Source organism: Ranitomeya variabilis, chromosome 2 (assembly GCF_051348905.1).
Source record: "Ranitomeya variabilis isolate aRanVar5 chromosome 2, aRanVar5.hap1, whole genome shotgun sequence".
Lineage (NCBI taxonomy): Eukaryota > Metazoa > Chordata > Amphibia > Anura > Dendrobatidae > Ranitomeya > Ranitomeya variabilis.
Window position 1 is genome coordinate 50,455,522 of NC_135233.1, and position 25,421 is coordinate 50,480,942.

The 25,421-nt window shown below is 47.7% G+C and overlaps 1 protein-coding gene across 1 annotated transcript in view; it reads left to right on the forward strand.

Annotated features, from left to right (window-relative positions):
• The window catches only part of CAMKMT (calmodulin-lysine N-methyltransferase), a 594,390-nt gene that overhangs the window by 437,529 nt on the left and 131,440 nt on the right, over positions 1-25,421 (forward strand). Inside the window, exon 7 of the mRNA XM_077282404.1 lies at positions 3,404-3,470. Within this exon, the coding sequence (XP_077138519.1) occupies positions 3,404-3,470 (67 nt within the window). The remainder of the gene's footprint in view (positions 1-3,403; positions 3,471-25,421) is intronic.

The window sequence follows — 25,421 nt, forward strand, 5'->3', positions numbered from 1 at the left end:
TTGGGCCATTTTTTTCAAACCCACTCATGTATTTTATGAAAGGTATTGGCATCGTAGTATAAATGTTTGTTTTTCTTGGAGTACATATACCACAAGCCTAGATCGATTATTATTTTAACCACTCGTGATCAGTGGCTATAAAATTATATTATCTATTTTTTCCACATATATAATTTTATTGATTTTTTTTCCATTTAAGTGAGGACTGTACAGTATCTGGAAGGAAAATGTGAATAATAAGAAGAATATTAATAGTTCGGAAAAACTTGATTAACCTATAAATGTGTGTATATCTCCATTTATACTTATAGCCAGCCACTCTCTGTATTGTTAATTTATGCTATTAGGAATAGCATAACCAAGTGATTTTTATGTGACACCGCTTTGCTGTGTACACAGACGGCAGGGAAATTGAACTGTACAGTGGGAAGAGTAATTTGCAGCTGCACTGAATAGTACGACTGGCACGAAGAATGATTTCTACAGTGAAGCTGTTGGAGATTAAGAGAGGAAATGGAAGATGTCTATTTGCATTTGTTCTCTTGATTCATTTAACGTGAATTGCCAAGGAAGATGAAATTGTTATTCCACTGCAATTATGGCTTCTAAATGATCATGTCTCCAAAATATAATACCACTTAAATCCTGAGGAAGTATGTATTATGTACAGTATATAAACGTTATACAGACATTGCTATTTAAAAAAAACAAGCCCCAAAAATTGCTCATCACCCAGTGGGGTGAGGTTGTGGAAGCCTCGGTTCACTGCATATTTTTGTCCTACAACAGTCTTCTACTGTAATGTATTTTTAATGCACATTTTTGTTCAAAGTATGTCCCGTTGGCATTTATATTCAAGTGATGAGAATTATATTCAAGTGATAACAGTGAGAGCAGGTGGTGGCTGATGGGACTATTACTCCCATCAGCATACATATGCTGCCGCTAATAACAGTGAGAGCAGGTATATTCTTTGGAAGTATTCATCAGCCGATGTCTGCACTATAAATAAATAAACTGGCGTGGGTTCCCCTGTATTTTTGATATCCAGCCAGGCAAAACTGACAGCTGTGGGCAGTAACCCTCAGTGGGAAGAGCCACTTTTCTGGGCAGCTGTGGGCTGCTATTTTTAGGCTGAGGGGTCAATATTCATGGCCCCTTACCAGCCTGAGAATACCAGGCCTCAGCTGTCTGCTTTAGCAAGGCTGGTGGTCAAAAATGGGCAGGACCCATGTCGTTTTTGTAAATTATGTAAATAATTAAAACGAACAGCATGGGGACCCCTCTATTCTTGATAACCAGCCTTGCTGAAGCTGAGAGCTGAGGGTTGCAGCCCGCAGCTGTCAGTTTTGCCTGGCTGGTTATCAAAAATACAGGGGAACCCACACTGTTTTATTTATTTATTTATAGCTCAAGGGGCTGCTGATAAATACTCCCATCAACCAGCGCCTGCTCTCACTGTTATTAGGGGCAGCAGGTGTAGGCTGATGGGAGTAATAGTCCCATCAGCCGCCACCTGCTCTCACTGTTGTCACTTGAATATAACTCTCATCATTCTCCCCTGCTCGTGCCGATTGCCGGCAGGGGAGAATGATGAGAGCTGCCTTCAGCATCCAGCACCGGGGAACAGTGCTAACTGTACCGCTGCATTCCAGATGCTGGTACGTCTCACATTGATGACATCCCTGTGTGTCATCCGTGTGCAGCACATTTGGCGGCCCATGCTGCTGGTAAAAACGGACATGTCAACGTATTTTGCTCATGGACACACGGTCCGTGGAAACACTGACATGTCGCTTTCACTTGAATGGGTCTACGCGTCTCCGGTACGTGTGAAACCTGTCACCACGTACTGGACAGACTGATGTCTGAAAGAGGGCTTACAGTGTAAACCTATGAAGACTTACGTTGTAAAAGCCAGTTTCGGGTCACACAGAGCGCAACGTGAACCAGAAAGTCGGCAGAGCCATCACATGACTCAGAAGAGGACCGGAGCAGCACTGGTTACTAGACAAGACCGGGATCGGTGAGTATATTAACACACTGACACTACACAACAATAACGTTTACACAGGTTTAGCGAAAAAAAATTAACAGGAGTGCTCCTAATAATAATATGGTAGTTCTATATACAAAGGGTAATTCAGCAAAGTATTAGTTTGTGTTCATATTTATGCAACTACCTTATTTTATTTCTTTATTTTTCTTTTTCCACCTAAAAAGCTTACAGTTTATTTTTCAATTGAATTGTGCAAATTTTGGGTGATATTAAAGGTGGAAAATAGTTTTGAAATGATTCTTCTTGGTATAATTTTTTTTTATATGACAAAAACCTGGCATTTTAACAGGGGTGGTAGACTTTTTATAACCACTGTGTTTAAACCATGGTCCAAAAATGGTCCATAGATGGCCAAGGTCCATGTGGATGGCCGAGTGTGTGTGTCACCTACAGTAGATGCACGATGGGAGGAAGGTAAGCATATGGAAGCAGTGTGATGGGGCAACGTTCTGCTGGGAACCTTGAGTCCTCACATTCATGTGGATTTCAAAGCTTACCAGCTACCTAACATTATTATGCCCAGTAAGTTGCTTTATAGCAATGGTATTATTTAATGGAATAGCATTCTGTGCTACAAAAAATGTTCACAAATTATTTGAGGAACATGTCAAGGGCTCAAGGTGAAGGGCTTGTCTTCAAATTACCAAAATTTCAATGGGGGGAAAACAAGTCCAATTCATAGAGGTCCCCATCTCACAACTTATAGGAAATAAAAAGATCTTGGTGCCAGATACCACGGGAGGCCTTTAGTGGTCCATGCCTGATGGGTCAGAGCCGCTTTGGTGGCACAAAGGAACCTACCTAAGATGAGGCATGTGGTTTTAACATTCTAGTGGATAGATGTATGATATATACACACGCTATATTTTTCAGCTAGTGTAGGTGAATTTTAGGTTCTTTGGAGTAAAATAACATGTTGTGCTTTATACAGTATTTGTCTTTGCATTACGGATTGTTTGAGTACAAAGAAAGCATTTTGCCAGCGCTGCTGAGTGGCTTTCTGCATCCTGGCCTAGATTTAACAAAAAAAACACTATTGCATCAGTCTCAGTATATAAGCTAAAAATCACAGGTGGCATTTTGCTGAAAAGACTAACTCCACGCAGGCACATTGATTTCATTTTTGAAAATGATATTTGGTAATAAAAAACCTGTTCTTTCCCTATTTATACCTTGCTACTATTTTTATTCGCACATTGGCTAATATTGAATGAATAGTCTGTAGCACTTATATAATCCTTCGATTTTAGGACCAACTGGGCGCAAGGTATAAATCTTCAGTGAATTGGTTGCTGAGGAGTGATGAAAAATCACAAAATGTTCTCCTTAGCAAAGTCTGTACAGATGTGTCACACATCATCAAGAGACGCGAGCGGACAGAGGGATTTAAAAGCCGCTTGATATCCACCAGGTCAGTTATATCTGCTCATTACAAGGAGTCATTTTTAGAGTTTGTCTTCATGAAATCATGCTGAACTGTTGTGAGGGAACAATAAAAAAAATCACTATCACTAGAAAAAATGAAGGCTTTCATATATACTATTAAAGGGAACCTGTCACCTGAATTTGGCGGGAGCAGTTTTGGGTCATATGGGCGGTGTTTTCGGGTGTTTGATTCACCCTTTCCTTACCCGCTGGCTGCATGCTGGCCGCAATATTGGATTGAAGTTCATTCTCTGTCCTCTGGAGTACACGCCAGCGTAAGGCAATCGTGCCTTGTGCAGGCGTGTACTACAGAGGACAGAGAATGAACTTCAATCCAATATTGCTTCCAGCATGCAGCCAGCGGGTAAGGAAAGGGTGAATCAAATACCCGAAAACACCACCCATATGACCCAAAACTGCTCCCGCCAAATTCAGGTGAAAGGTTCCCTTTAATCATAGCAATGTCAGGCGGGGGCTGACATATTTATCGTGCTGACTGTGGGCATTGTAAATGGCATATTCAGAAGAAGCCTGTCAATGCCTAGAATTCAACCATTGGGTGTAAATTAAAACTGGGTCTTTGAAGTAATTTAATAATATTTAATTGATTGACAAACAGTATTAACCACTATTAAGTCGTATAACTCGGACGAGCATCGCAACTCAATGCTCGGACTGGCCGGCGGCTCTCCCGAGCCGAGTGTGACAGCATGTATTTCTACACAGCGGACGGCCAGACAGAGCATTCCCTGTTGCGAATCTTCCCTTTCTGTGGCTATAAAGGATGTCCCAGCTCCAAAATAGAGAATATCTGCATTGCTTTGTAATAATTTCAATTTTGTCAATTTTAAAGGGTAAATGCCTTCATTTTATGTCTAGAAAGAAATGATTATTTTTTTATCCATATTGTATCCTTGTACAAATCTGTATGTCCATACGGCATCTATTTTTTACATAAACAATTGAATAATTAATAAAGGTCAAATACAGTTTTTTATCTTATTAATTGTAATGGAACACATGATATACAGACGGTGATCCATTTTTTATGCGCACATTTACTTACAATGGATGAGTCTGAGCCAGAATATGGATCAAAGTAACGCACGGGCTGATTTTTTTTTACAAGCAGATTATTGGTTTATGTGAACAACCACATTGACTTGCAATGGTCAGTGTGCTGTCCGTATGCTATCAGTTTTGCATACGGATCGCAGATGGACATTTAATACATTCATGGGGACGAGTGTTTAGACGACTGTCTATTTTGACGGATTCAGCCTACACAATAATGTGTATGATGGTGCCAGACAACTGATCGTCGGGGAAAATGTTGATTGTCCTTTGCTCTCCCAGAGATAAGCTGCTAGTACAGATGTCTATCGGTGGATTTCTCATAACACAGGAGTGATCGGCGCCAAATGAGTACTTCTGTCTATGGGAGAGGTGGCTGTCAGCTGAATGATTGGCCACAGCATTGATTGGCTGACAGCCATCTAATGTATAATGCTACTGGAGCGGCCCCCAAATGCAGGGCAGTGGGGTACTCGGTACTGGGTCCCTTCTGTCTCGGTTCTGGGGATGTCACGGTGGCCCGACCCGGTCCGTGGCCCTGCTAAGGGGCGCCCAATTAAAGTTGTAGGTGAGAGTTTGTCAAGTGTTCGTGACGCCACCTGTGGTGTTCGGTCAGGGTGACCGATGCTGCTAGGGGTCCACTGGGGTGATGGAATGGCAGCTAGATGGTGTAGCTTCCCACAGGTGAAGTATGTCCCCAGGGCTTCCCTTGATGAGTGGATGGTGATGGTGTAGGTCGCAGTAAATGACGAGGACACAAGGTTGCAGTCTCTTTACCTTTTTACTGAAGGCTTCGGCATCCACAATCCAGAGCACTGCTAACAGGGCTGGCTGAGACCGGCCGGTCCGAAGGCACATCCAGAGTTCCCTTTGCAGGTGGAAACCAGTAGCCTTCCTACTAGCGCCTGTGTGTTGTAGTACCTCCCTGCTGAGCACCACGGGATAGTCCTCACAACTGTCGTGTATGTTTCCATTCTCTCTCTCTCTCCGTCCCCCAGATGGTTTGGATAGGACGCACCTGTATGACGGGGTAGGCCTGGAGTTATTTTATAGGGACCCTAGAGACGCCCCTCTCCCACAATTGACTCTGTTGTCTTCGTAGGTGTAAAGGGTGGACAGCCGACTTGGAATTAGGTGCCCCTGCCGCTATCTGAAGTAATGCGTGTAGTCGGTACTCCCTCGGTGTCCCGGCCACCTGCTACACGCCTCAGAAGGATGTTGCCGATCTTGGGGCACGACTCCTCCTGGTTCTATCTCCTAGTCCTAGTGCTGTGATCTCGTTTCTCACTTCTCCACAAAACACTTTGCTTCTTGTCCTTTCTTAGGAAACTGCAGCGATGCAGTGCAGGCGCAGCTCCGTAACGATCTATCTGTGCGCGGACACTGTCAGGATCCCACACCTGCCAGGTCCTCCCTGGAACTCTCCCCGGCTCCTTTCTGAACTCACTTCCTATCCAACCCCCAGTTTTACCCATGTGTGAGGAGTGGCCTAGTAGATAGGACCTTTTGCTCCCCCTGGTGGCCGGAGTGTGAAGTGTAGTGTGTGACTGTGATACCTGGTCAGGTGAACTCCTTTAGTGCCATCAAACGTACCGTCACTCCCCCTAGTGGAAGAGCGACGTTACTGCAACGACCAGGACTCTGGGGCGATGCACTCCCCCCCGTTAAATCCAGTACTCCCGGTCTGGGAAAAGAAGAACAACAATACATGTTAGCAAAAGACATACAAAATTTTTGGAATGCTGTAAACAAGTAAATTTAACAGTGCTTCCCTTTATGGGAGGTGAGGACACTTGAACGTTGCGAAAGTCTTGGTCATGTGTTGTGAATTAGACTTTTTGGCTCCCTCTTGTGGTTACTAGTGATATGACTCTGGGATTGTCTTTCCTCAGTTTGGCACCCACCTGGGTCGTTAGTCCAGGGGTGTTGCTATATAAACTTCCTGGATCCTTAGTCCAGTGCCTGGCATCGTTGTAATCAGATCCTTTCTGTTTGCTCCTGTCTGCTGGTCCTGGTTCGTGCAAAATTAAGCTAAGTCTTGCTTCTTTGTTTTTTGGTTATTTGCTTTGCTCTTATTTTTGTCCAGCTTGTACTAAATGTGATTCCTGACTTTGCTGGAAGCTCTAGGGGGCTGGTGTTCTCCCCCCGGGCCGTTAGACGGTTCGGGGGTTCTTGAATATCCAGCGTGGATATTTTGATAGGGTTTTTGCTGACCATATAAGTCATCTTACTATATTCTGCTATTAGCTAGTGGGCCATTCTTTGCTAAATACCTAGCTCATTCTTACGTTTGTCTTTTCCTCTTACCTCACCGTTATTATTTGTTGGGGGCTTGTTTCCAACTTTTTTGGTCTTTTCTCTGGAGGCAAGAAAGTTCTTTCTTTTCCCTTCTAGGGTTAGTTAGTTCTCCGGCTGGCGCGAGACGTCTAGAACCAACGTAGGCACGTTCCCCGGCTGCTGCTATTTGTGGTGCTAGGATTAGATATATGGTCAGCTCAGTTACCACTGCCCTATGAGCTGGTTTTTTGTGTTTGCAGACTTAGTAATTATTTCTGAGACTCTCTGCCATTGGGGTCATAACAGTATGCCAGGCCAACATTGAATGTTTAATGCATTGCAGAAGTGGGATAATAAGAAAGGAAATTCTGAGGTTTTTTTTTTTTCCTCTCTTCCTCCCCTTTACCTCTGAGTGGCTTGTGCTTGCTGCAGACATGAATGTCCAGACCTTGATTACAAGTGTAGACCAGCTTGCTGCTCGTGTGCAGGGCATACAAGATTTTGTTACCAGTAGTCCAATGTCTGAACCTAAAATACCTATTCCTGAACTGTTTTCTGGAGACCGATTTAAGTTTAGGAATTTCAGGAATAATTGTAAATTGTTTCTATCTCTGAGACCCCGTTCATCTGGAGATTCAGCTCAGCAAGTTAAAATTGTTATCTCTTTTTTACGGGGCGACCCTCAGGATTGGGCTTTCTCGCTAGCGCCAGGAGATCCGGCATTGGCAAATATTGATGCGTTTTTTCTGGCGCTCGGATTGCTTTACGAGGAACCCAATCTTGAAGTTCAGGCAGAAAAAGCCTTGCTGGCTATTTCTCAGGGCCAGGATGAAGCTGAAGTGTATTGCCAAAAATTTCGGAAATGGTCCGTGCTTACTCAGTGGAATGAGTGTGCTCTGGCCGCAAATTTCAGAAATGGCCTTTCTGAAGCCATTAAGAATGTGATGGTGGGTTTCCCCATTCCTACAAGTCTGAATGATTCCATGGCGCTGGCTATTCAAATTGACCGGCGTTTGTGGGAGCGAAAAACCGCTAATCCTCTGGTGGTGTTGTCTGAACAAACACCTGATTTAATGCAATGTGCGGAAAAATCATAGACGTCAGAATGGGTTGTGTTTTTACTGTGGTGATTCTACACATGTTATATCAGCATGCTCTAAACGCCTAACAAGGGTTGTTAGTCCTGTCGCCATTGGTAATTTGCAACCTAAATTTATTTTGTCTGTGACTTTAATTTGCTCATTGTCTTCTTACCCTGTTATGGCGTTTGTGGATTCAGGTGCTGCCCTGAGTCTTATGGATCTGTCATTTGCCAGGCGCTGTGGTTTTGTTCTTGAACCGTTGGTAAATCCTATTCCTCTTAGAGATATTGATGCTACGCCATTGGCGGAAAATAAACCGCAGTTTTGGACGCAGGTAACCATGTGCATGACTCCTGAACATCGGGAGGTGATTCGTTTTCTTGTTCTTCATAAAATGCATGATTTGGTCGTTTTGGGTCTGCCATGGTTACAGACCCACAATCCAGTCTTGGATTGGAAGGCAATGTCTGTGTCAAGTTGGGGCTGTCAGGGAATTCATGCTGATTCCCCGCCGGTGTCTATTGCTTCCTCTACTCCTTCGGAAGTTCCTGAGTATTTGTCTGATTATCAGGATGTATTCAGCGAGTCCAGGTCCAGTGCTCTGCCTCCTCATAGGGACTGTGACTGCGCCATAGATTTGATTCCAGGTAGTAAATTTCCTAAGGGAAGACTATTTAATCTGTCTGTACCTGAGCATGCCGCAATGCGTTCGTATATCAAGGAGTCTCTGGAGAAGGGGCATATCCGTCCATCCTCTTCCCCTCTTGGTGCGGGATTCTTTTTTGTGGCCAAGAAGGACGGATCTTTGAGACCTTGTATTGACTATCGGCTTCTGAATAAAATCACTGTTAAATTTCAGTATCCTTTGCCTCTGTTGTCGGACTTGTTTGCCCGGATTAAAGGTGCCAAGTGGTTCACCAAGATAGATCTTCGTGGTGCGTACAACCTTGTGCGCATTAAGCAAGGAGATGAATGGAAGACAGCATTTAATACGCCCGAAGGTCATTTTGAGTACTTGGTGATGCCTTTTGGGCTCTCTAATGCTCCCTCAGTGTTTCAGTCCTTTATGCATGATATTTTCCGGAAGTATCTGGATAAATTTATGATTGTTTATCTGGATGATATTCTGGTTTTCTCTGAAGATTGGGACTCACATGTGGAGCAGGTCAGGATGGTGTTTCAGGTTTTGCGTGAGAATGCTTTGTTTGTTAAGGGCTCAAAGTGTCTCTTTGGAGTACAGAAGGTTCCCTTTTTGGGGTTTATTTTTTCCCCTTCTGCTGTGGAGATGGACCCAGTCAAGGTCCGAGCTATTCATGATTGGACTCAACCCACGTCAGTTAAGAGTCTTCAGAAGTTCTTGGGTTTTGCTAACTTCTACCGTCGTTTTATCGCTAATTTTTCTAGCGTTGTTAAACCTTTGACGGATATGACCAAGAAAGGTTCTGATGTTGCTAACTGGGCTCCTGCAGCCGTGGAGGCGTTCCAAGAGTTGAAGCGCCGGTTTACTTCGGCGCCTGTTTTGTGCCAGCCTGATGTCTCACTTCCCTTTCAGGTCGAAGTGGATGCTTCTGAGATTGGGGCAGGGGCCGTTTTGTCGCAGAGAGGCCCTGGTTGCTCAGTAATGAGACCATGTGCTTTCTTCTCTAGGAAGTTTTCGCCTGCTGAGCGGAATTATGATGTTGGCAATCGGGAGTTGCTGGCCATGAAGTGGGCATTTGAGGAGTGGCGTCATTGGCTCGAGGGTGCTAAGCATCGTGTGGTGGTCGTGACTGATCACAAAAATTTGATGTATCTCGAGTCTGCTAAACGCCTGAATCCTAGACAGGCCCGCTGGTCATTGTTTTTCTCCCGTTTTGACTTTGTGGTCTCGTATTTACCAGGTTCAAAGAATGTGAAGGCTGATGCTCTTTCAAGGAGCTTTGTGCCTGACTCTCCTGGAGTCGCAGAACCAGTTGGTATTCTTAAAGAAAGAGTTATCTTGTCGGCCATTTCTCCTGATTTGCGACGTGTGTTGCAGAGATTTCAGGCTGGTAGACCTGACTCTTGTCCACCTGACAGACTGTTTGTTCCTGATAAGTGGACCAGCAGAGTCATTTCCGAGGTTCATTCCTCGGTGTTGGCAGGGCATCCGGGAATTTTTGGCACCAGAGATCTGGTGGCTAGGTCCTTTTGGTGGCCTTCCTTGTCACGGGATGTGCGGTCATTTGTGCAGTCCTGTGGGACTTGTGCTCGAGCTAAGCCTTGCTGTTCTCGTGCCAGCGGGTTGCTCTTGCCCTTGCCTGTCCCGAAGAGGCCTTGGACACACATTTCCATGGATTTCATTTCAGATCTCCCGGTGTCTCAGGGCATGTCTGTCATCTGGGTGGTATGTGATCGCTTTTCTAAAATGGTCCATTTGGTGCCTTTGCCTAAGCTGCCTTCCTCTTCCGATCTGGTTCCTGTGTTCTTTCAGAATGTGGTTCGTTTACACGGCATTCCTGAGAATATTGTGTCTGACAGAGGATCCCAGTTTGTTTCCAGGTTCTGGCGATCCTTTTGTGCTAGGATGGGCATTGATTTGTCGTTTTCGTCTGCCTTTCATCCTCAGACTAATGGACAAACGGAGCGAACTAATCAGACTCTGGAGGCTTATTTGAGGTGTTTTGTTTCGGCAGATCAGGATGATTGGGTGACCTTCTTGCCGTTGGCTGAGTTTGCCCTTAATAATCGGGCTAGTTCCGCTACTTTGGTTTTGCCATTTTTCTGCAACTCTGGTTTCCATCCTCGTTTTTCCTCGGGACATGTGGAGCCTTCTGACTGTCCTGGGGTGGATTCTGTGGTGGATAGGTTGCAGCAGATCTGGAATCATGTGGTGGACAACTTAAAGTTGTCACAGGAGAAGGCTCAGCGTTTTGCCAACCGCCGCCGCGGTGTGGGTCCCCGACTTCGTGTTGGGGATTTGGTATGGCTGTCTTCTCGATTTGTTCCTATGAAGGTCTCCTCTCCTAAATTTAAGCCTCGCTTCATCGGTCCTTACAAGATATTGGAAATCCTTAATCCTGTGTCCTTTCGCTTGGATCTTCCGGTGTCGTTTGCCATTCACAACGTGTTCCATAGGTCTTTGTTGCGGCGGTACGTTGTACCTGTGGTTCCTTCTGTTGAGCCTCCTGCTCCGGTGTTGGTTGAGGGCGAGTTGGAGTACATGGTGGAGAAGATCTTGGATTCTCGTCTCTCCAGAGGGAGTCTTCAGTATCTGGTCAAGTGGAAGGGCTATGGTCAGGAGGATAATTCCTGGGTGGTTGCTTCTGATGTGCATGCGGCCGATTTAGTTCGTGCCTTTCACGCTGCTCATCCTGATCGCCCTGGTGGTCTTGGTGAGGGTTCGGTGACCCCTCCTTAAGGGGGGGGGTACTGTTGTGAATTAGACTTTTTGGCTCCCTCTTGTGGTTACTAGTGATATGACTCTGGGATTGTCTTTCCTCAGTTTGGCACCCACCTGGGTCGTTAGTCCAGGGGTGTTGCTATATAAACTTCCTGGATCCTTAGTCCAGTGCCTGGCATCGTTGTAATCAGATCCTTTCTGTTTGCTCCTGTCTGCTGGTCCTGGTTCGTGCAAAATTAAGCTAAGTCTTGCTTCTTTGTTTTTTGGTTATTTGCTTTGCTCTTATTTTTGTCCAGCTTGTACTAAATGTGATTCCTGACTTTGCTGGAAGCTCTAGGGGGCTGGTGTTCTCCCCCCGGGCCGTTAGACGGTTCGGGGGTTCTTGAATATCCAGCGTGGATATTTTGATAGGGTTTTTGCTGACCATATAAGTCATCTTACTATATTCTGCTATTAGCTAGTGGGCCTCTCTTTGCTAAATACCTAGCTCATTCTTACGTTTGTCTTTTCCTCTTACCTCACCGTTATTATTTGTTGGGGGCTTGTATCCAACTTTTTGGGTCTTTTCTCTGGAGGCAAGAAAGGTCTTTCTTTTCCCTTCTAGGGTTAGTTAGTTCTCCGGCTGGCGCGAGACGTCTAGAACCAACGTAGGCACGTTCCCCGGCTGCTGCTATTTGTGGTGCTAGGATTAGATATATGGTCAGCTCAGTTACCACTGCCCTATGAGCTGGTTTTTTGTGTTTGCAGACTTAGTAATTATTTCTGAGACCCTCTGCCATTGGGGTCATAACAGTCATGCACAGTTCATGACTCCCAGTTCAGTGGGTGCAAACTTTGAAACAGCAGGGATCCCAGGTAAACAAAGGGATCCCTTTTGAAAGTTTTGGAGCAATTCACTGTCCATTACTCCATTGTCCATTTTAAATCTGTAACAAAGATATATACACAAACATTTTTAACTAAACAGCAGCACCCGTTAATACTTCCAAGTTTTGTAGCGAATTGCGGTTTGATTCTTGGTGCTACGTGTAGACCTCCACAGTGCAGGGGTTGCTAGTGACCTAACAGGGCCCGCTGTGCTTGCTATCACTGGTGTGATGCACTGTCCTCTAGTTACACCTCTGGTGAGTCTGGGTAGCACTGGTATACCGGAATTCTCACAACTGCTGTTACTAATTGTGGGCATGGCAGGTTCACCGATAGCAGAGGGGGAACCAGCCGGTTCAACTATTGGCATGGTATCTTCTGGTGGAATCTGCTGTGATTGAGGCTCCGGATGATCTGGCATCCCATTTGGTTCTGGCGGCTTCAGCTGGTGAAACGTTAAGACAGGTACCATGATGGCCTGATTTATTTGAGTCCAAGACTGGGGAAAATCGCCAAGAACAGTGTGTATCATCTTCTCCTTTTCCACGGGCGGAGATGTCCCTGGGTCTGTTTCCCCATCTCTCAACTTATCAGGGCATATTTTGAGGTGGTCTCTGGATATTGCTGTTGAAGTCTCTCCCCCATCTTTGCTGATGAGACAGACCTTTGTATTGTCAAAATCGGATGGCAGGATGGTATATGATTCCGCCTCCCATTGATCGTCAAGCTTGTGTAATCTCCTCTTCCGTTTGAGCACTTGCTCACCGGGTGACAAGGGAATTGCAGGAGCATGCTGGTTGTAGTCCCTTTCTTGTTTTTGTCGGGCTTGGGTTAAACTTCTTTCCACGCACTCCTGTATTTTGCGGTACCTTTGCTGCCTTTCTGTATCCCAATCTGCAGCTGGTGAGGTGTCTTCGGGGGTTAGGACCCCCATGTCTAGGTCAACAGGTAATTTGCTAGATCTCCCTCGCATCAGGTAGGCTGGAGTGCAATTGTTGAAATTCACCGGGATGTGGTTGTACATATCTACCAAGTCAGGCAACTTGGCTGGCCACAAGTTCCGTTCTTCTACAGGTAAGGTCTTCAGTAAGTCGATTACCACTTGGTTCATCTTCTCGCACATCCCGTTAGTTTGTGGGTGATACGGCATTGTTCTGATCTTCTTACACCTGTATAAACTGCAGAATTCCTGGAACACCTCTGCTTCGAATGCTGGCCCTTGATCGGTCAGCACCTTCTCCGGGTACCCATGCGGCCTACAGAAGTACTGCTGGAAGGCTCTGGCGGCCGTTCGGGCCGTCAGATCTTTGACTGGCACAACTACCAGAAATATAGAGTAGTGGTCCACGATGGTGAGAGCGTAGACATAGCCTGACAAGCTGGGTGTTGGTTTCACGTGATCTAGCGCGACCAGCTCAAGCGGCCGTTTGGTGATGATAGGCTGCAAGGGAGCCCTTTGGCTGTCACGGTCCTTCCTGCGTAGGCTACATGGGCCACACTCTCGACACCACTTCTCGATGGCTTTCTTCATGCCAATCCAGTAGAACCTCCCGCGGAGTAGACTCTCCAACTTCCTCCATCCGAAGTGTCCTGCTCCATCGTGGTACGCTCCCAGAACCATTGGCGCGTCTTGCCATGGGACTACTATCTGCCATACCAACTCATGAGTGCGTGGGTCAATGCTTCTTTGGCACAGCTTACCATCGTGCATGAACAGTTTGCCTCTCCCCTTCCACAGTTGTTGTATCTCTTGTGGATCATCCTGGCCGGGATGCGAACCTGCCTGCGTCAGGAGCTCTTTCACCTGACGGACCGCAGGGCCACCGTCCTGGGTCTCTGTCCATCCGTGGTGGGGCAGGGGATCTAGCGTGGCATCCTGCTTGTTCTTGCACCTATTCTCCACGTGATGGGAACACTGGGTGGCCTTGGGGCGATGGAACGCGGGCAACTCTATCTCTTCAAGTGCTTCCGAGTCTTCTCCCATTTCCGGCAAGTTGGGCATCCTGGACAAGGCATCGGCATTCGCATTCTTGTGCCCTGCCCGGTACTTGATGGTGAAGTCGAAATTTGACAACCGTGCCATCCACCGCTGTTCCAAGGCGCCAAGTTTTGCTGTGTCCAGGTGTGTTAGGGGATTATTGTCCGTGAAGACGGTGAATTTTGCTGAGGCCAGGTAGTGCTTGAACCTCTCTGTCACTGCCCAAACGATGGTGAGGAACTCCAGCTTAAAGGAACTGTAGTTGTCAGGGTTCCTTTCAGTGGGACGAAGCTTCCTGCTGGCGTAAGCAATTACCCTCACCTTGCGTTTCTGGACCTGGGACAACACGGCTCCCAACCCCACGTTCCTGGCATCCGTGTACAGCACAAACGGTTGGTCATTTTCAGGGTAGGCCAGTACCTCTTCTCCCATTAGCGCCGACTTTAAACAAGTGAAGGATCCCTCCAGTTCGACGTTCCAGTCAAATGGGGTGTTCCTACACTTGGTCTTCTTGGACTGGCCCACCAACAGGTTTTGCAATGGCGTGGCTTTCTTGGTGAAGTCCTTGATAAATCTCCTGTAGTAGCCTACCAACCCGAGGAACTGCCAGACTTCATGGAGGTTGCTGGGCTTTGGCCAGTCCTTGATCACAGTGACCTTGTCGGGGTCTGGGGCCACTCCCTCGGCACTCACCACATGGCCCAGGTACTGCACTTTGGGTTTTAGCAGATGGCACTTGGACGGTTTTACCTTTAAGCCAAAGTTGGACAGGGCTTCAAACACCTCGGCCAGGTGCTTCAGATGGTCTTCATAGGTCTTGGAGAAGACAATGACATCGTCCAGATATAGCAGCACGGTTTCAAAGTTCTTGTGTCCCAGACAGCACTCCATCATCCTCTGGAACGTTCCCTGGGCGTTGCACAGCCCGAAGGGCATGTAGTTGAATTCGCAGAGACCCATCGGCGTCGTGAAGGCCGTCTTTTCCTTGTCTGCCTCTGCCATGGGAACCTGCCAGTACCCACTGGTGAGATCCAAGGTAGAGAAGTAGTTAGCAGATTTTAAAGCGGCCAAGGACTCTTCTATCCTAGGCAGTGGGTATGCATCCTTATGTGTAATGCGATTTAGCTGCCTATAATCAATACACATCCTCATTGTGCCATCCTTCTTCCTAACGAGGACTAGTGGAGCTGCCCAGGGGCTACAACTGTCTCTCACTACCCCAGCCTCCTTCATCTCTCGCAACATGTCTTTGGCATACTGATGAGCTGGGGGTACAGAACGGTATCTCTCTTTTATAGGTGGGTGATCTCCTGTGGGGATATGATGTTGAATCCCTTTTACCTGCCCAAAATCTAGGGGGTGCTTGCTGAATACCCGCTCATACTGATGAACCACCCTGTAGGCCCCCTGTTTCTGGTGTGAAGGGGTAGAATCAGTGCCCACGTGCAATTCCCGACACCAATCTACCGTTTGCCCTGCAGAGCTGTTGTTCTCCGCCTGGTTGGATGGACTCAAGGGTTCTGGTGCTTGTACCGCGTTATTACCAACAGTAAACAGTTTAGCAAGTGTGGCATATTTGGTTAGGTGGACCTCTTCCTCTCCACAGTTAAGGACACGTACTTGCACCCTCCCCTTGCGGACTTCAACCATTTCCCTGGCGGTCAGGAGGGTAGGCCTGCTATCTGAATATACAGGTTCTACCAGGGCCTGGTAGTCTTTACCCCTGAGGCCTATTGCTGCTCGACACCATATTAACATTTCACTCCTGGGGGGTATTGAAATGGGGGTTGAATCACTCACGGTGACACGACCAATTTCACCACCACTCAGCTCTACCTGTTGTCTCCGCATCAGAGCCCGAATTTCCTTCTGCAGGGCACGTTGCTCACTGTAACCAGCTGTTTCTGCCACCTGCTGTAACAAGACAATGACTTCTGCAAGACAATTTTCTATGACATTAGTACCAATGGTCATCATGGGGTTACATTCACGCCGGTCAATATCAACAATTACAATTCCTTGGGCCTCCAATTCTACCCGCCCCACTTTAATGGTGACCTCTTTGTACCCCACTTGTGGCAATGGCTTACCATTACTGGCTATTATGGTGAAATCATCATTGGGGCCACGAGTGATGGCGGTGTCCTCCCAATAACGTCTATAAAGGATGTAGGCCATAGTTGTCACCTGAGAACCGGTGTCCAACAAAGCGTTCATAGGGATACCATCAATCACAATGGGGAGAACTGGTCGTCCTCCAATGTATTTGGCTCTCCAATTTTGCGGGCCTGGTCTTCCTACTCCTGGGGGTTGGCCCTCTGCCCCAGGGGTTGCTCATTTAAATGACAGTACCTTGCGATGTGGCCCACCTGGTTGCAGCGGTAGCAGATGGGTCGTCCGTCCTGATGAAAGCGATCGCGTCTGGTCAGCGGAACCCTCCTCTGTCGTTGCCAGGGAACATCCTCTGGTCCAGAAGCCAGCTTGATCTTCTCCTTGGGGGCCTCCTGTAGGGACTGGACGGTCCGGGCTAAGGCAGCAACGCTCTTGGTCAGCTCCTGCATCTGGAGGCGTAGTCCTGCAGGGGAATCGTCTTCTAGGATCTGGGCATCGGCCTCGGCAGAGACTAGAGCATCTGATGCCACCTCCTGGTGGTACGTGAGAGCTTGATGCCTAGGAAGTACTGCATGGCTGGGCTGTCACTCCTGGAGCATCTGGATGGCTTTGTCTTTAAATTGCGCAGGTCAGGGTTCTGCATAGCCATGAGGTGCAGCTGGGCCCTTTGATGACTGCACAGGAGCCCCTCGATGAACCGCTCCTTTAAGAGTTTATCCTCATCTTGCATGCCGTCTGGGTCATCCTGCTTAATGGCCCGTAATGCCTCTTGGAGATTAAGGGCATAGTCCCGTAAGCTATCTTGCGGTCTCTGCTTGCACCCATAGAACGTCAATTTAATTTCTGTGGCGGTGCGGGTGTCAAAGGTGGTTTTAAGCTTCGCAAAGACCTGCTGCGCAGTTCTCTTATCCGCAGCGGGCCAGGACTTTACTTCCCTCAGGGCCGCTCCAAATAGTTGGCCCATTATCATGTGAACTGTCTGAGGCTCGGTCAGGGGATAAAACTCGAGCAGGCTGCAGATCCCTTCTTTAAAGTCAGTTAATGTATGCGATTCTCCCGAGTATCGCGGGAGCCAGGCTGCTCCAGGTATGTATGGCATGGAGAAGGGCATTATGGCCGCCATAGCTGCGGCAGTGTCCGGCTGGCTGATGGGGGCGGCAGGCCCAGCAGGACCCGGTGGCGGTACCAGGCCCGTGGCTGCGCCTACCGCGGGGCCCAGAGGGGCTCCTGCATCTGCGACTGCGACCACCGTTGCCTCCCCTTCCAGGTCTTACATGGCCGCTCCCCCCTTCTGCTGACCTGGTGGAAGTCGGGGGGGTCCCCTCGGGGTCAGCACTTCACTGCGTTTCCACTTCCGGCTTTCCAGGCAGCAGCATGGCGCCCGTCTTCCCGCTTCGCGCTCTTTTCGGCCGGCTATGCCCATGAAGCTGTGGCTCCTCCCCTCGCGCTCCACACGGCGCGGCAATGGCGGATTTTGGCGGCAAGTGGCAATACACAGTCTTTGCAATAAATCACGATTCAAGCACAATTCAGACACAGTTCCAAGGCACACATGACCCGATTCTCAGGCTTAAGTAGATCCTGTTCGTGACACCAAGTTTGAAGCGGCCCCCAAACACAGAGCAGAGGGGTACTCGGTACCGGGTCCCTTCTGTCTCGGTTCTGGGGATGTCACGGTGGCCCGACCCGGTCCTTGGCCCTGCTAAGGGGCGCCCAATTTAATGTGTAGGTGAGAGTTTGTCAAGTGTTCGTGACACCACCTGTGGTGTTCGGTCAGGGTGACCGATGCTGCTAGGGGTCCGCTGGGGTGATGGAATGGCAGCTAGATGGTGTAGCTTCCCACAGGTGAAGTATGTCCCCAGGGCTTCCCTTGATGAGTGGATGGTGATGGTGTAGGTCGCAGTAAATGACGAGGACACAAGGTTGCAGTCTCTTTACCTTTTTACTGAAGGCTTCGGCATCCACAATCCAGAGCACTGCTAACAGGGCTGGCTGAGACCGGCCGGTCCGAAGGCACATCCAGAGTTCCCTTTGCAGGTGGAAATCAGTAGCCTTCCTACTAGCGCCTGTGTGTTGTAGTACCTCTCTGCTGAGAACCACGGGATAGTCCTCACAACTGTCGTGTATGTTTCCGTTCTCTCTCTCTCCGTCCCCCAGATGGTTTGGATAGGACGCACCTGTATGACGGGGTAGGCCTGGACTTATTTTATAGGGACCCTAGAGACGCCCCTCTCCCACAATTGCCTCCGTTGTCTTCGAAGGTGTAAAGGGTGGACAGCCGACTTGGAATTAGCTGCCCCTGCCGCTATCTGGAGTAATGCATGTAGTCGGTACTCCCTCGGTGTTCCGGCCACCTGCTACGCACCTCAGAAGGATGTTGCCGATCTTGGGGCACGACTCCTCCTGGTTCTATCTCCTAGTGCTGTGATCTCGTTTCTCACTTCTCCACAAAACACTTCGCTTCTTGTCCTTTCTTAGGAAACTGCCGCGATGCAGTGCAGGTGCAGCTCCGTAACGATCTATCTGTGCGCGGACACTGTCAGGATCCCACACCTGCCAGGTCCTCCCTGGAACTCTCCCCGGCTCCTTTCTGAACTCACTTCCTATCCAACCCCCAGTTTTACCCATGTGTGAGGAGTGGCCTAGTAGATAGGACTGCTCCCCCTGGTGGCCGGAGTGTGAAGTGTAGTGTGTGACTGTGATACCTGGTCAGGTGAACTCCTTTAGTGCCATCAGATGTACCATCACTCCCCCTGGTGGAAGAGCGACATTACTGCAACGACCAGCACTCTGGGGCGCTGCACTACCTTAATTGCGAACAAGATATCACCTATCCTATGGATGGGTTATAAGTTGCTGATTAGTGATGAGCGAGTGTGCTCGTTACTCGAATTTTTCAAGCATGCTCGTGTGTTCTCGGAGTATTTTGGGCGTGCTCGTAGATTATGTTTGTGTCGCCGCATCTCCATGATTTGCGGCTGCTAGACAGCCTGAATACATGTGGTGGTTCCCTAACAAACAGGCAATCCCTGCATGTGTTCAGGTTGTCTAACAGCCGTAAATCATGCAGCTGCGGGGACACAAACATAATCTACGAGCACGCCCAAGATTCTCGGACAACACCCGAATATGCTCGGAAAACTCGAGTAACGAGCACACTCGCTCATCACTATTGCTGATTGCTAAGTTTCTCACCACTAGATCAGCTCTGAACCCGAGAAAGGAGACCACTGCTTTAGTCTAACAGACCATTTCAGTGCCCTATTTTCATCAAATTATCATCTATCCTGTGAATAGGTAATAACTTGCCCCTATGTGGGCACTGTGTTGATTGGTCTGTGTGATTGATACCATAGACAAAACACCTGACATCTAATGCTAAGTCTCTTCCGAGGCTTCTCAATTTTTACATGTAATTTATACAACTCATGGGGACCAAGAACCTTTTGAACCCCTCCAGATTGTGGCAGCAATCTCTGCAGTCTGTTGAAAACTTGATCAATTACATATCTCGGAATCCAAGGAAGATCAAAAATATTTGGGTAGTAGGAAAATTTTAAGGCATTGTAAGTATATGTAAGACTACTCTTACTGAGTGTATTGGGGGACACTCGCTTTGCCGCGACATTCAGCACACGGGCACGGGTTTTTAAAACAAAACAGTCTATCTGGTTTATTAGGGTATCATAAACCACATCGTGAACAGTCCATTTACACACTGTACCAGGACATCACATCACGTTTCATATCCTCAGTCTGTAGCAACTAAACATGCTGGTCCTCTCCTGACCAGTTGCAGTGGGTTACCACACTGTTCATAGAACATAGCACTATCAGACAACGGTACCTTATGGGAGCTCCTGCTCCATCTGCCGACTCCTTGTCAGTCCTCTCTCCTGGGGAAACTGCCTTACGGGGTTCACCAACTTGCCTGGCCGGCACACATCAGTCAGTCCAGAGCCACCGAAGGCCGGTAGCTTCCCCAACACCGATCATCCAGGTCCCCAGTCTCTCAGGTGCTCCAAGAAGACTCCACACACAGGGGCACCTAACCCAGACTGTCCAGGACCATGATCACACTGAGGCCTTCAGAACGTCCGTCCCACCTGGGACGGGACCGTTCAACACAGGAGCATACACAGCCCATACACAGGCCCTCAGGAACTCTCAGGAACTCTCAGGAACCATGTGACCCACACCCTGGCCAGACTATGTACTCGTAACCACGCCCACAGTAATGGATCACATGGGCTGGTCACGTGATCCTGACATCACTGCAGGTCGATTCTCACGGTCTCAATACGACTCCGTGCACATACGGGGAGACCATGCAGCGCCCCCTACCTGTTACAGGGGTCACTGCATCACATATCCCCCCCCTCTGTTCAAACTTGTGGGGTTGAACACCTGTCATACACGTGGGGTCACGAGACATGTCACACACGTTACCTTGCCCTACCTGTCGAGAGAACCGTCTCAGTCGGTTTTGAGCATCACATACAATCATGCAGTTGAGTTTACCCTGCCCCCAGCGGTCAACATGTAGGCCTTGAGCTTTGGCCCTTAAGTCACAGTCTGTCTGTGTCACCAAACCTTTAGTCACGTTTGTCTCTTTACTCGACCTTTCTCTCCAGGGTCGCCACCCACGGTTGGTGCGGTCATTAGTCCCACTTACAGTCGAGACTAGCAACTGACCAGAGTCTGACCCTCCATCACTACGTCTACTACTGTTCATGCTCCTTAGCTTTGTACAGTGAGTAGAACTGCCACTTTCAGATATTCGACCACTTTGTCTCTCTGAACATCCTTGGTGGTCAGCCATTCCATTCTTTGGAGGGTCCCTTTTGTTTCCTTTTCCTTGGGAAGAAGGCGGCCGCCACCTTAGGTTCTGCAGCTGTTTATTGACCTGCCGTCTGTACAGTCTTAGGTGCTCTACTTCTCTCAGGTATGCCATGCGATACCTCAGGAGCATCCGGATATTCCCTAGACTCTCCTTGGACCCGACAACCAGGAATGACACCATCCCATCTTCACCCACCTGGGCCTCGTCATCAGCCGGAATCCTTAGTCTCTTCACACCGGATTTATCCACCATCTCCTGCATCACTTTCCCAAATCTGCCAACGAGCTTCGCTACCAGAGCTCTGGGCACTTGGACTGTGCCCTCTACCAAGCCCAGACGACTTTGAGCTTTCCTGGCTTGCTCCAAACAACGAGTGGCCTCATTATTCCTCAACAGGATCATCTGTTTCATGCGGAGGCACTGTAGGTGCATGTCCCTCAGGACAGCCACCCTCTTCACTGTGACTTCCTTAGTAGACAGTACCACCAACTGTTTCGTTTCCAGTGCCCAGTGCACACTACACGCTTCTACTGCCTTTTTAAAGGCCTCATGCACACCCTCACTGGTACATGCATCTTGCGCCTCTTTGGGTACATCTATCATGCACTTGAAGAGTGGAGTCTCACTTTCTTCAGGAACGGACGGCTCCTGCTTTGCCATGGACCTCCCCATCAAGACACCTGTCACAACCGGGTGACTATCTTGTTCTGCTTTTAGCGCCAACTCCTCTTCAGCTTTACCCTCTTCCAGACCCCTGGTCAAGATGGGCATTAGCAGCTTCACCTCGTTACCACTCTGGTACTGGCACGGGAAGTCTGCGACCACCACCTCTTTCTCTTGTAGAGGGCCTTTTAGTGCTTCTCTGAGCACTACAATGTCTTCCTTTAGGGTCTTATACAAACTTTGCCATGTGAACAGGTGACCTCTGAGCTCAGAGACTTCCTTCTTCAGCTCATCCAGCCTGTGCTCAGCCGCTTGTCTCAGGACCCTTTCTCGTTCAACATGGTCTTTCACTGACTCTTTAATCAATTCTATCTCGCTTCTCCCATCCTCTGGATTGGTGGGACATCCATCACTTGAGGAGGTATGTTGTGTATCCGCTTTTTGGGCTCCCCTGGTGGTTGCTGGTGGTACTGGTGACTTGTTTGCACTTTGCTTCTTCTGTTCACCTGCTTCCATCAGTGTTTGGGAGTTTCCTATTTAGCCTTGCTCTCCAGTCATTTCCTTGCCGGTCATCATTGTAACCAGAGCCTTCGGTTGCATGTTCCTGCTACTAGTCTGCTGATCAGCTAAGTGGACTTTGTCCTTTTGTTTTGTACCTTTTGTCCAGTTTGCAGTTTTTGTGATTCTCTGTAGCTGGAAGCTCTTGCGGGCTGAAATTGCCACTCCTGTGTCATGAGTTGACACAGGAGTCTTAAAGTAATTTCAGGATGGTTTTTTGAAAGGGTTTTCAGTTGACCGTGAAGTCCTCTTTTGTATCCTTCTGCTATCTAGAAAGTGGACCTCTCTTTGCTATATCTACTTTCATACTGTGTATGTCTTTTCCTCTTAATTCACCGTTATTACATGTGGGGGGCTGCTATCATCTTTTGGGGTATTTCCCTAGAGGTAAGCCAGGTCTGTTTCTTCCTCTACCAGGCGTAGTTAGTCCTCCGGCTGGCGCGTGGCATATAGGAAGCCGTAGGTATGCTCCCTGGCTACTGTTAGTTGTGTGGTAGATTTAGCTCACGGTCAACTCGAGTTTCCATCACCTGAGAGCTCGTTCGTTACTTATGTGTTTTTTACGTTCCCTTGCCATTGGGAACCATGACAGTATGACCGGCCAACAAAGTGTTAATTGTTTGGGCTGAAGCAGGAGAAAAAGAAGTGTTGAAGGGAAATTTTTTTTTTTTTCTTTCCCTCAAAGTTTTGCTGCCTAGCCCTTAATTGCTGTCTAGCTGCTTCTTACCTCCTCTTAACCCTTGAATGGCTCTGACCTTAGCTGTTTAACATGGATGTCCAGAGTTTGGCTGCAGGTTTAAATAATCTTGCTACGAAGGTTCAAAATTTACAAGATTTTGTTATACATGCTCCTATTTCTGAACCTAAAATCCCTACACCAGAGGTGTTTTCCGGAGATAGATCTCGGTTTTTGAATTTCAAATATAATTGTAAATTATTCCTTTCTCTCAGACCTCACTCCTCAGGAGATCCTGTCCAGCAGGTTAAGATTGTAATCTCTTTGCTGCGAGGTGACCCTCAAAATTGGGCATTTTCATTGGCACCAGGGGATCCTGCGTTGCTCAATGTGGATGCGTTTTTCCTGGCTTTAGGGTTGCTTTATGAGGAACCTAATTTGGAGATTCAAGCTGAAAAAGCTTTGATAGCCCTATCTCAAGGGCAAGATGAAGCGGAGATATACTGCCAAAAATTTCGTAGGTGGTCTGTGCTTACTCAGTGGAATGAGTGCGCCTTAGCGGCAAATTTCAGAGAGGGCCTTTCTGATGCCGTTAAAGATGTTCTGGTCGGGTTCCCTGCGCCTACAGGTCTGAATGAGTCCATGACAATGGCAATTCAGATTGATCGGCGTTTGCGGGAGCGCAAACCCGTGCACCATTTGGCGGTATCTTCTGAAGAGACGCCAGAGAAAATGCAATGTGACAGAGTTATGTCCAGAAGCGAGCAGCAGAATTATAGGCGTAAAAATGGGTTATGCTTCTATTGTGGTGATTCTGCTCATGTTATATCGGCATGCTCTAAGCGTACTAGGAAGGTTGACAAGTCCATTTCAATTGGCACTTTACAGTCCAAATTTATTTTGTCTGTAACCTTGATTTGTTCATTATCAGTTATTACCGTGGATGCCTATGTGGACTCGGGCGCCGCTCTGAGTCTTATGGACTGGTCCTTTGCCAGGCGCTGTGGGTTTGATTTAGAGCCTCTGGAAGTCCCTATACCTCTGAAGGGTATTGATTCTACACCTTTGGCTTGTAATAAACCACAGTTCTGGACGCAAGTGACTATGCGTATGACTCCAGACCATCAGGAGGTGATTCGCTTCCTTGTGTTGTACAATTTACATGATGTTTTGGTGCTTGGATTACCATGGTTACAGTCTCATAACCCAGTCCTTGACTGGAAGGCTATGTCTGTGTTAAGCTGGGGATGTCGGGGGGCTCATGGGGACACTCCTATGGTGTCCATTTCGTCATCTATTCCATCTGAGATTCCGGCATTTTTGTCTGATTATCGTGATATTTTTGAAGAGCCTAAGATTGGTTCACTCCCTCCTCACAGGGATTGTGATTGCGCCATAGATCTGATTCCTGGCAGTAAATTTCCAAAGGGTCGTTTGTTTAACCTATCTGTACCTGAACATGCTGCTATGCGCGAGTGTTGTGAATTTGCTTTTTGCTCCCTCTAGTGGTTACTAGTTTTTTGACTCTGGTTTTTCTGTCATTCCTTTTATCCGCACCTGGGTCGTTAGTTAGGGGTGTTGCTATATAAGCTCCCTAGACCTTCAGTTCAATGCCTGGCAACGTAGTTATCAGAGCTAGTCTGCTGTGCTCTTGTCTACTGATCCTGGTTCCAGTTATATCAGCTAAGTCTGCCTTTTGCTTTTTGCTATTTGTTTTGGTTTTGTATTTTTGTCCAGCTTGTTCCAAATCTATATCCTGACCTTTGCTGGAAGCTCTAGGGGGCTGGTGTTCTCCCCCCGGACCGTTAGACGGTTCGGGGGTTCTTGAATTTCCAGTGTGGATTTTGATAGGGTTTTTGTTGACCATATAAGTTACCTTTCTTTATTCTGCTATCAGTAAGCGGGCCTCTCTGTGCTAAACCTGGTTCATTTCTGTGTTTGTCATTTCCTCTTACCTCACCGTTATTATTTGTGGGGGGCTTCTATCCAGCTTTGGGGTTCCCTTCTCTGGAGGCAAGAAAGGTCTTTTGTTTTCCTCTACTAGGGGTAGCTAGATTCTCCGGCTGGAGCGTGTCATCTAGAATCAACGTAGGAATGATCCCCGGCTACTTCTAGTGTTGGCGTTAGGAGTCGATATATGGTCAACCCAGTTACCACTGCCCTATGAGCTGGATTTTTGTATTCTGCAGACTTCCACGTACCTCTGAGACCCTCGCCATTGGGGTCATAACAGTTTGCCAGGCCAGTATTAAATGTTTAATGCGTTGCAGAAGAGGGATTATAAGAAAGAAGATTCTGAGTTTTTTTTTTTTTTTTCTTTCTTCTTCCCCTTTACCTCAGAGTGGCTATGCTTGCTGCAGACATGAATGTCCAGACCTTGATTACAAGTGTGGACCAGCTGGCTACTCGTGTGCAGGGCATACAAGACTATGTTATCAGAAATCCT